The 12,046-nt window shown below is 45.9% G+C and overlaps 1 protein-coding gene across 3 annotated transcripts in view; it reads right to left on the reverse strand.

Annotated features, from left to right (window-relative positions):
- Positions 1-6,524: 6,524 nt before the first annotated feature.
- ARHGEF4 (Rho guanine nucleotide exchange factor 4) overlaps positions 6,525-12,046 on the reverse strand; it is a 215,512-nt gene continuing 209,990 nt past the window's right edge. For all 3 annotated transcript variants that reach the window (XM_048313875.1, XM_048313876.1, XM_048313877.1), the window contains 4 exons: positions 11,241-11,372; positions 10,070-10,313; positions 9,326-9,403; positions 6,525-8,107 (listed from right to left, as the gene is read on the reverse strand). In XM_048313875.1, the coding sequence (XP_048169832.1) occupies positions 7,950-8,107; positions 9,326-9,403; positions 10,070-10,313; positions 11,241-11,372 (612 nt within the window). In that variant the 3' untranslated portion in view covers positions 6,525-7,949. The remainder of the gene's footprint in view (positions 8,108-9,325; positions 9,404-10,069; positions 10,314-11,240; positions 11,373-12,046) is intronic.

Raw genomic sequence — 12,046 nt, forward strand, 5'->3', positions numbered from 1 at the left:
ATTTTATAGTTTAAAACAAAGGAAATGGAACAGATGTAAAATTTGACAATACTTCAGCATTTGCTTCGTACCAAATCCATGCTGTTTGATTGGAGAGGTGACAGCCCCTGAGCAGAAAGCTGTTATAAATCAGTGTCTTGAGTGTTCCCCAGAAGGAAAAGAGCAGAGTAGGTGTGAAGTGTGGGTAATTATCCTATTTCTTCAGTGTGTGGGTGGTTGTAAAGCTCTAATGTTAAAATGGAATTATGTGTATTTTGGGGGAACAGAACTAAGCTGCTTGAACTAACTGGCTATTTTCATTTATTGTAGGTCTCCAAAAATAACAATAACTTACCTGGTAACCTTCTGGAAAAAAGCAACACATGGAAGAGGAAGGTGCAACGTGACTGCATCAATCTGCAGGAATAGTGTTTCGTTGTCAGGATTATTGCTACAGGTAGTTTTAAGTAGTTGAGCTTCTAAAATTGTAGCCGAGCACCAGGGCTACCATGGACAGATTTTTTTCCATGTGTTTTACCTCAAGCTAATTGTTGGTCAGTTATCCTGGGATTGCTTTCATGTTACAGGTTGATAGGTTTGGGAGTGGGTTTTTTGCAGAGCACTGCAGCTAATGAAAATTCATAATCCTCAACCAGTGGGTTGCTGAAATCTGGTATGCTATAAAGGGAAAAGCTGTTCTTCAGAATGGTCCTGATCACTCTTGGGCTAGAGGGATTCTGATGTTCCTGTTCTCCTGGGAGTCTCGTGCTGTGAAACATGACTTTGTACTGTATTCAACACTTGTAAGGACATGGTACTGAACTCTTAAGTATCTATGTAGAGTTTCTTTCATGGTGGTTCTGAATGTATCCATGGAACTGCCAAAATGATGGGTCAGTAACAGTTTGACTTTTCACTCTTGCCAGATTGATTTTGCAGTGGCAGTGTAATGTGTGTTACCCTCCACCTCACTGACGAGTGACTATTGATTACTTGCTGTGGAGGTCAGATGTATTGATAAGCACACCCTTATTTAGGGGCAGCTTTGAACATCTGAGGACAGCCAGAGCCCCTTCCCAGAAAGTATCTGCTCAGTTAGTGATTGGTAGAAATCAGGCAAGAAGATTTGAGTTTCAAGTTTTCCTGTAACTAATTATGGGCAAAACTAAAATTTGCTGTTTCTAGCATCTTGCTTTAGGTTCTAAACTCCATGGCTTGCTGTAAACAAAGTCAGGTAACAGAAATAGTTTCATTGGCGAGCTCCCTCGGAATCAGGAATGATGTATTCATTATTACTTAGATGGGGATATTTTTGTGTAGGAGTGGAAGGTGTTGCTGAATTGCATGGATAAAATGGATGACTCGTGTGTCGGAGGCTAAGTGCTCTCCAGGATTTTATTTCAGTATCCATCAGGCTATTACCTATCCTGCCTCAATCATCCAGAATAGAATAGAAGCCATGTGACCACTTTAGGTTTTTAATGTTTATTTTAAACAGCAGCCAGAAGTCCTTGGTAGCTGTGGGAAGCTGGGTTGTGTCACAGGGAGAATGGCAGATGTAGAGGGGAGGCTGTTGAGCATTGTGGGTACAAGGAACCCACAGCTGTGGTCCTTAGTGGGCTAAGAGATACTTCCAATGCAAATGTGATAGAACTTGAAATTGAGCAGCTCAGCTGTCAGCTTAAATTACCACAGCTGGACCTTCATTTTTGGGCTATAGTAATCTACTTTGTAGTGTTTAACAATAGCTTTTTCTTTTCTGGGCAAGAAAGGTAAAATATGTGGACAAACTGATGCTTCAGAAAGGAGGAGGGGAACACGCCTTCCCCAAGTTTTGCTTTTGCCAGCCTTGTAAGAATTGTAATAATGTGAAGTTCCCAGTTGAGCTCAAATGCAGTTCCCTCTGCTTCAGTGAACATGTGGCTGTGTTTGGGGATAAGGTTTTTCTTGATGGTGTGATTTAGATAGCAGGTATATTATTTCAGGTTGCTAGAGGTTAAAGAAAAAGAGCCACAAATTATTATCAAGCCCGGGTAATGAGTGGGTGCTGCTTAGGAGAAAAGGGAAAGAAGTAGGTGTGGAAGGTTAGAAGGAACTTCCAAGCAGAATGCTGTTACGTAGCTCCGTGGGGTTATGGCAGATAAAAAGGCTGATGCTGTATAGTCAGTAGTTACTGCTTTATGGGAGGATTACAGAATTATACAAGACTTAAAGTTGATAGCTTGTTTATTTCCCATCTCACAACTGTAAATGTAAGCAGTCACACACAAAGGTACACAGCTCTGGGGTAAGTACCACAGGTATTTCATTTGCACAGGCTGTGAAACAGGGAGCTGCTTTGGTAGCAAACTTGTGCAAAAGAGAAGCTCAGGATGTGCGGGAAGGAGGGGTGTAGTTGCAGGAGGAAAGATGACAGGAGTGCTAAGCAAAAAGAGCAAACAGCCTGCATTTTTCCTAGAACAGCCAGCACTGCCAAAGCCATGGGATTTTAGTAATGTAGCTTGTTAAGGAAATGTGTGAGAGACACGGGAGAAATTAAGTGTGAGGTGTTAATGGCAAGGCAGGGCAAGCTGGGATTGCTGTGTGGCTGGGAAGGAGCACCCTTTGGCTTCTCCAGAGCCTGCAGCTGTGTGGCTGTGAGTGGAAAGGCAGGTGACTCCAGGCTGCTGCCCCGAGCTGCAATCCCCTGCCTGTGTAGCTCTGGCAGGGTGTGCAGGAGGCATTTCTGCCAGGTCACACTGCTGGCTCCCACTTAGCACTGCCTTTGCTCTGACACAAGCTGCACTGATTGGTCTCTGCAGCCTGGAAGATTGTTTCCCTCCCCACACTGTCCAACTAAAAGAGCACCACGGTGCTTTCAGGGGGTTAAAATCAGCTGAAAACACTTCCATTTTTTTCAGATGATTTTTATCCACTGTCAGAGTGCTTATTCTTTAACCCATTACTTACCTGAAGACCTGACCATACAGCTTTGTTTAGGCTGGGAGCTCTGGAACAGGGAGTTTCTGCTGGTAGGCTGGTACAGGACATTATAGTTGATATTTGGGTCGTACCAGTGTGGTACTGCTGATGGCAGCAGCAGTGGCAAGTCCTGCCCACTTTGGTAGAGAATGTGAGTAGCAGCAGGCACAGGCTTAGCCTCCAGCAGTTGGATGAGGTGTGAGTAGTTCCCTCCTTAAAGCTTTAGGAGTTACTGTTCTACTATATTCACTGTCCAAATGGGCTTTGCAATCGCCATAACCCTCATGAGCAGGTACATAGTGAAACTTGACAGGAGAATTAAAACAATTGGAGTAATAACAATAAAGAAGAAATTAGCACTTGCTGGATGCTGTCCCACCTCCCAGACGCTGACAGCTGCAGAGTCTGGGTGGTGAGTGGTGCAGTACTTGTTCAAAAGACTGATACTTGCATACCAGTCTTGCCACAGACTTCTTGAATGATGCTGTTTAAATGAAGATGTGCTTCCACTACAGTTAATCTGGAGGAGCTCAGCCTGATATTTTGACATATCAGATGAAAGGCCTTTTTATTTTAAAAAGCTAATTTCTGTCATTCTGGCATGCCAAGAAATGAAGTATTTTCAGTCTGAAGCTGAGATTCTTTTGTTACTCGCTGGTGCCTTGATTCTGAGTTAGCCCTGTTGGTGATGGTGAGGCCTGGTTTTCAGGTGTTTTCAGGAAACTGTTGGGACACCCAGGTGCAGGTGGTTGGCACATGGTTGGCTCGTGGATGATGGAGTGCTGTGCTGGCTTGCAGAGCAGTGTCCTGGACAGTGGGAATCTCCTGCAGTGGACTCAGTGCTGGACACAGATGGGGCTCCTCCCCAGCTGACACCCCACTGTCCTTCAGGAATGGACAAAACAGGAAAGATATTAAAGGCTGCTTTGGGGGAAGTTTCCTCTCCATGGGAATTGACCTAGTTCTGACTTTGAGTTAAGACAAAGACAGTTTGTGCTGGGGTTGATGCTATTAGAACTTGAACAGTGTATGTACCCACAGTGTCTGAATCAGGTATTCTAAACTAATACTTCAAAATATTCTTTTTTTTTCCCTTTTTTTGGGTCAGAACAGAAACTTCGTTATTTAGCAGTCACTGGTTCTCTTCACTTAAGTGGTAGCTTCAGGAAATCATTCTTTGATTCACATGCTTTACATAATTCTGTGTTTTATTTGACCAAATGAAATCTGGGCAGATTTGGGTCATTAAGAACCTAAGAACATGGATGGTTTTATAAGAAGCTTCCTAAATGGGATAGCTACAGAAGGAGAGGAACAGGTAGAGCCAACACCCCTAAAGAAAAAAACCCCAAACCACTCCTGACTCAACCTCTTTGTCCTCTTTATGTAACTCAATGCAGAACTGTTTTTCTGAGTAGTTCTGGTGGTTCTACCCTGAAATCCAGAAGGATTGGTGGTATTCAGACTCATGTCAGGAGCTTCAGTTTGTTTTGTATGCAAATCTGCATTTCTGGCCCCTGTTGAAGGTTCAGCTCCAGAGAAAAGGATGCTGACGTCTCACAGCTCGGATTCTTCTTGTGGAACTGGCATGATGGTGTTGTCCATTTAGCTCAGAGAGCTTGTCAGAGGCTGTACTTGACCTGTTGTTCATACACCAGAAACCCCATTACCACAAGTTTAGCTGATGCCCTTGGGATCTGCTCTCTGTGCACACCCCCACTCCGGCCTGCACATGTGTTCATCCTGGTACTGTTCATTGGCAGAACAATGGGAGTAACCCCAGTCCAAATCCAAATGCCAGGGGAAGTAGGAGGGAACTCTGGGGTTGGTTAATCTGTTACCACCATCTCACACACGGGTGCACTTTGCCATTTAATGAGTAACTTGGGGGATGAGATAACTTTTGAGTGTCTAATCACTTAAAATCTAAGGAGGTTGCACATGATCTGTGACAGTTTGTTCAGGAAACACTGAGGGTTGTGGGAAGAATTGGGAAGTGGTGATGGCTATTAAAGGATGGTATTTTATGATGAAATCCTCTTCAAAGCAGTCTGTGGGGTGGGTGTGTTGTGCACCAAGGGTGTGAGCCTTACCTGTTTCTCTGTGTTGATGCTGTAACTCCACCACTTTGTGTGATCAGCTTTTTTACCTGATCTCAGTCTTGCATAGGGGATTGGATCCTAGCTCCAAATGTGGTGTGCAAGACTAGAATCCCAACTGAGGACACTTTTTAGAAAGAGTACTGATAATCAAGTGGAGACTAGAATTCTTCCAAAAGTAATTAACTGTCCATTGACTGGGATGCTGTCTGGCCAGAGAAGTCTGGGTTGGCACTTCAAAAATTTCTGTAAAAAAAAGAATCTCTGTAAATCCTTTGTGCGCACCGGTCAGAGATTAAGCCAGTTCTGGAAGAGCTGATAACTGATGTGATTATTTTAACCACTTGATGCATATTTACTGTTCAGAGTATTGCTACACACATAATGAATAGTAGCCAATTCTTGTGTGTGTTCCAGCGGGGGCATGGTTGTTGCACTTCACAGCTGCTGCACTCCACAGTCCTGTGCCACTGTCACCCCATTTCCCTTGGGAGAAGAGGTGAGGATTTCTACCAGAGTGACTTCATTGTAGATGTAAAGTTGAGTATATTAAACAACATTCTGCCTAAAACCAGATCAGACATTGCAGCAAGGGGGAGCTTTGAATAGATGTCAGCACTTCCTTCACACTGGGGCCAGAGTGGTTTTGAGTAGGGGTATAAAGAGCTTTTAGGAGAATCATCCTTGAGTGTACCCAGGTAGCAACTGGTCAAGATAATGAGCAATGTGATGCATTGTCACAGCTGGCCGTGCTCAGTGTGGGAGGTGTGGGGTGTGATCCTGTATCGGGGAGGGGATTGTCCTCTGCCCCTCTACCCCTCTACCCCTCTCCACTTACTACAAAGCTGATGATAAGCTCAGAAAATTGGTAATTTTAGTGCCAACAGGTTTTCTTCCTGGCCAATCAAAACAAACATGCCATGGATAAGGAAAGGAGGGTGCAGACACTTAGGGTAAACACAGAAATGACAATTGCCTTCTGAGTGGTGCTGGCTGCAGCTGTCTGACCTACCCATGTGTCAGGGTCTCTTGGTCACCATCACCCTGTGTGGGTGTCTGTACATGCCTGGCAGTGCCTTGGTGTGTCTTCTGGGCCGTGTGTGCCTCTGGGTGTCTTTCAGTGTCCCCATGTGTGTCTCCTGGGGTGTGTGTCTGTGTGCATCTGTGGTGCTAACACTGCTGTAGCTGCCTGATCTCAGTGGCTTCTTAGTGTTTTTTAAATTTTTTTTTCCTTTTGCCTCTCCCCCCCCCTCCCCCCCATCCCCCCAGCAGTGACCCAGTGTCCTGTCCAGAGCAGAGAGGGACCCTCTGGTCAGATCCCTGTGTCCCCGCTGTCCCTCTGCAGGATGGCTGCTCTGCGGTCACCTTCTGGCACAGCCCCTATGGAGCCACTTGTGGAGCTGCAAGAACACAATCCCCACAGTGCCTTTGAAAAGAAACAAGTTCACACAGATAGACATGCTGGAGACAAACACAGGCTGAGAGTCACTTTTACAAGTTTCTTTATGAAATTAAATGTTGCCCCTGGTCTTGGGGGGAAGATATAGTGCAAGAAGGACTTTGTACATGCTACTGAATTCAGATATCCCTGGATGACCAGACTTTGGTCAGCTACAGCATCCACAAACACTGGATTTCTGAGCTCTGCAGACAGTTAGTGCTCACTCACACTTGAGTTGGAATGAGCAGGTGTCTTCCTTCCACTGTTGCAGGATGTTTCCTAATCTAGGGAATTCAGTCAGTATGGCTTCTAACTCTCACTATGGTAAGGCAAATCTTTCCTTTTGCTAACCAAGGTTTAAATTCATTCTTTTTGGCCATTGTTTGAAACTCGGGTACTTAAAGTGAGGCTCTTTATGCCAAATTTAGGCCTTTATAAAGTGGTTTTCCATTTTTAGAAGTGTCAGTAACACTCTTTGAATTTTGCATAACAGTGATGTTTCAGAGTTGAACAGCAGACTCTGACTTCTGGGAACTAGGTTTGCAAATATTGACCTTTCTTTAAAAAAGGAAAAGAAAAACAGACAAAACAGGCATCAAGTTAACAACATCTGACAAGAACAATTACAGACTTACAAAATACACAGTTCTGATTTTTACCATAAATAAACACATTACAAACAATGAGCATTTTCATTGGCCAGGAAATATGGCAGAATGATGGAGAGATGAGAATCTAAGGAATTGAGTATGGTATTAATTAGGCACATTTTTCTCTAACTTATGTGACTCAAACCCACTAGAAAGATTCTTCGACTTGACTCATGCTGCAGGTTGGCACAGTTTAATGTAGGACATCGCTCACCGGTGGTGTTGGACTAAAGGAAGGGAGGAGGTCACAGTGCAGTGCTCACTGTGCTCTGAGTGCCTGCAGAGGCTGCTGCGTTAGTTGGACACGTGGAGGAGGATCAGATCGCTGAGAAATGCAGGGTATGGGGGTGGGCAGAGCAGAAGGGTTTTTCCCTCCTCTTCATGGACTCTGAACTGTTCTGAGCACAGCAGTGGCCACGGGGCCAGTGGGTCCATCAGCTGCCATTCTCTGTGACAGCTGCCAGCCAGCAGTGGTGGGCACAGCAGGAAGGAATGAGTCCAAATACAGCTGACAAGCAAAATCTCTTGGGCTGCAGCCTGTCCAGCTCCCTGCTGCGCGCTCCTGGAGCTTTGCCTGCAGGGCACCGTGCAGGGCTGGCTCCGTGGCACTGGCACTGATGCACACGGGTGTGCCAGCGCCCACACGGCCTCACCTCGGAGCCAGCACGGTCAGTTGGGCTGCAAAATAAATAGGGAAGGCAGGAGCACATGTGCCATCCTCTGTAAACAAAGGATTGGATGAACCTGGGCTCCACTTCCCAGGACTGATGGATAAAGTGCTTTCTCAGAAGGGGTTCAGGCACAAACATGGGGCTGCCCCTATTTCCGGAAGGGTGTCAGCCTGCTGATGTTCTGCCAGAAGTTCGAGGGCTTGCGCTTGGGCTCTGCCAGCATGAAGACCTGCTGCTGAGGGAGTGTGGTGGGCAGGGTGGGATGCTTCTGCCGCATCAGGAAGTCGTAGTAGGGCCTGGTGATGGCTGGGAAGAGGAGGAGGAGATGGGGAAGCATGTTAGTTGAACACAGCTCCTTTCCCCCCACTCCACTATCTTCCCCAGTCCCTGTTAAAGCTGCAGGGCTGTGAATTGGGTTTGGCTTAGTGTTACCTTTCCTTTAGTTTATCCTTACTTTCAGCAGTGTCTTTTAGGATTAGGGCTCCTGTGGAAGGCCCAGAAATGTGCTGCACAACTGTCAGGTGTTCTGCCATCATGACAGCAGGGCTAAAGAGCTACAGCTCATGACTGGTGACAGACTTAACTGGTGCTTTTGGCTGTGCTGGGAGAAGCAGCTGCTGTGCAAGTGCTGCTGCTGCTGCCGCCTGTTACAACCTCCTGGGCTGGATTTCTGAGTAGGAATGGTCAGTGCCTGTGTGGTGGACAAGGCTGGTCTGTGCAGTCTCCTCTCATGCTGTGCCCCAAGGGCTTTTCTCTGTTAGCATGGTCTGGCCTCCTTCCAAACTTCCCTGTTTGCAGACAAATCTTATTTCTGATGTATTTTGACATTTAGCCAAGCTTTCAGGAAATGTGGCTGGGCTTTAAGTGCTGGCTGGTACCACCAAGAGGAAGTGGTTGCCTCTGTGGGTTCAGAGGAAGCCAAGTGGCACCTCTTGCTCTGAACAGAGAGAAGGGCAATGTGGTATCAACAGGGCTCTCTTCAGCCAACAGTGCTGTGGGCACAGGAACCTTCCTTTTTTTTGCTTGACTTCCCTCTCCCCTGGCTGTTGCTAATTGTCGTTGTCTCTGACAGGACAAGAACAAAGAGCTCTGCTCAAGCATGGTCCCTATGCCTGGCACTCTGCCCAAATTGCAAGTTTCAGAGCATCTTCCACAGGCACAAGTGCCCAGGCAGGAACAGTCCCTGCTGCAGTGGCCTCTGTGCATCATGGGGATTACTACAAAACTTGCCTTCTGCCAAAGGGAATGCCATACTGCTGGGAGAGCCTGGCTCCCAGGGAGAGGCTGTTGCACTGGCCTTGGAGCAGAAGCTGCTGGGTTTTGGCAGAGTGATGATTATTTGCAAAGTGGCTCTCCTGGAGTTAGGAAGAGTCTCCTGATTCCAGCCATCTCAGTCTACCAGGAACTGTAGTGCAGATTGTCACCATCTGGCCTTCTCAAGAGTTTGTTAATGCCACTTCACTGAAACCACTCCCACGTAGACCCCCTATTCTCACAGTGTTCCTGTGTTCAGGTGTAACTCACCCTTGGGCTTCCCAGCATGGTGCTGCTTACTGGCATTCAGCATTGCCTGCTTTTTCTGCACCTCTGTGATTGAAAAACCTGGAAGATAAAGCAGATTTTTGTCAGCAGCAGGTCATCATTTTGTACCTCAGGGCAAGACAGGGGTAGGCAAATGCCTGAGGTGAGAGGCCACAATTACTGCCAAGGCTGGGAGGGCAGAGCCTGCTCCCCCTGGCCTGTGCTGTGCTGCACAAACACCTCCCATGCAGGGTTTGCTGCCTACCCCTGGCAGCCCATGCTTCACTGGGAGGAGAAGCCAGTCCAGGCCTGTGGTGGCTGAAATCTTAGAGAGCACACGAGGCTGAATTAAAAAGGATTTCGACAAAACAACACAAACCCTCTTTTACAGTGAGAACCCTTGACTGAACCTGTTCTGTATAGACACCTCCACATTGGGTACTCATATTGTTCTGGACCCTGTATGTAATGTATTGACTATTTTGTCAGCCCTGCTTGAACTCCTTAAAACACATCAGCCTCCCTGAGGACAAACAGCAGTGTTGGCTCGTGGTGGTTTGCAGTTTTTCAATTGCACAGATTCATTCAGAATATGCAATTCAGCAGCCCAGAGCTGCACTGCAGCATGGACTGGCTTCCCACCCTTTCACTCCTCAGGCATTAGCTGGTCGGTAAAGAAGATGAAAACCCAAAAATAATACTAATAATTAAAAAAATTCCAGTATCTGAGCATTGCTGCTTCCATACCTGTCTCCTGGTCGAGCTGCACCTGCCTCCTTTCATTCTCAAATGCCTTCAGCCAGCGCTGTTTCTGCTCGGGCTTTTTTGCACAGAATAAATGGACTTCCTCAGTGTCTCGGCAGTGCAGCTTAAATGCATTTTTCACACTGATATTGAAGTCCTTGTCCTTCCCATCTTCTACATCCAGTATTTCCATGTCATCCATGTTGATCCGACTCTTATAATACAAGATGTCCCTGCGCAGAAGGTCCTGTAAGAGAGATCACAACAGATGTTGCTGTTTCTTGGAAATAATGGAGCATTTCATCTTCCTGATACCTTTACAGTCCTGTAAAAGAAATGAATACTGGATTTGAATCTGTGGAACTGCAGAGTGCTGAGCTGCTGTGGGCACTGTTGGGAACCACATGGCTTGTGGGGTCAGGACAGGCTGGTGTCTGTCGTGAAGAAAGCTTGGGTATTACATGTGATCCCAAATCCTCATTAAGCCTCTGTCAGAAAACACTATTTGAATCCTTCAGTTCCAGTTAAAAAGAAAACCAAAAATACTAACTAGCTCTTGTTTTTTTGTTGACAATGAAAAGTAACTTTGAGAACAGTGATTTCCATGCCTAAGTTAACTGGAGCTACCTGCATGCCGTGGAATATGCAAAAAATAATTGGCACATTCAGTTCTGAAATTCCAGAGGAAGATACCGTTCATTGGCTCCGAGAAGGAAGATTTTATTACTCAGCTTAGGAAAAACAGCATGAGCTGTACTTACAGACTTACATGTGCTGTTAACATGGCCTTACTGACTGCCAAGGCCCACAGCTGTTAATTAAATCTGCAGCTTTTTCTGAATACAACACTAAGGTGGAAGTTCAGTTGAAAAACAAGGTAGTTAAAAGAAATTGTGTGACAACACTCATAACTGAGTAGTATAGAATAACCCCACACTAACCCCAGAAGCAGTGCAATGCTTTCCTCTTTTGCTGTGACAATTAGGCCAGTAGCTGATTGCTTTGCTCAGGTGCACAGAACACCCCAGGACCTCAGAAAAAAGACTGCAAGGAATGCACAGAGAAGGCTCAGTGCCAGGAGCCATGAGGCCAGGAAGCATTAAGGAAACAAAGGGATAGAGAGGGAGCTCACTTAAATCCATCAGCACAGCAATAGCCAGCATTCATGGGTTACCTTCTTGCAGCAGACAAGCTGGTGATCAAAGAGGAAGAACATCCTCTGTTGGCTCTTGGCTTGAGGGTGGGAGATTTTGGCTAATTCCCCAGAATAGATGAGTTCTGAGCTTCTGACTAGGACATCTTCTCCCTGAGAACAGCACAAAGAACAAGTTGGGCTCAGCCATCTGAAAGTGGGAACCTGTAGCCCTACAGGAGAACCTCAGCTTGGCTGAGAGGCCTGAATTCCTGCCAACAGAATTCACCTGGAAATGAGGGAGAGCCTCTGTGCTGGAGGACAGTCCTTGTCACATCAGGAAGACACTGTGCCCTTGGCACCCAGGGAATGGAAACTGAATTTGATAAGAACAATAGCCTTCTAAATTTTTTTAAATCTCCTTTTCCAGGGAGTCTGCTCAGGAAAGCTGCTCCCTCCCAGACAAAGGAGGCATAAGCAGGGAGCTAAGAATTTAGCCTGACATCCTCAGGCAGGGAGACAGTGTGGGTTTATTGAATCTAGTATTTAGAAAATTAGTATTTTGTTTGTTTTATTTAGCAGTTTTTTAATGGGTCTACAGGGAACCTTGGTTTCCTCTGTCACTATGCTCAAACTTGCCTTTCTGCAACAATAACCTGGCTTATTAAGAATTAAGGGGAAAGTCTGCCCATCTTGAGAGTTTGAAGTCACTCAAGATAAAATGGGGGGCAAGAGAAAAATAATAGAATTTCACTAACCTACATGCTGATTTCATTCTGCAAGGAAAATCAGGGAAGCAAAAATCCCAGGGAACATGCAAAGGCAGCTGGTCTAGCCACATTACATGC

The sequence above is a fragment of the Corvus hawaiiensis genome, chromosome 10 (genome assembly GCF_020740725.1).
Source record: "Corvus hawaiiensis isolate bCorHaw1 chromosome 10, bCorHaw1.pri.cur, whole genome shotgun sequence".
Lineage (NCBI taxonomy): Eukaryota > Metazoa > Chordata > Aves > Passeriformes > Corvidae > Corvus > Corvus hawaiiensis.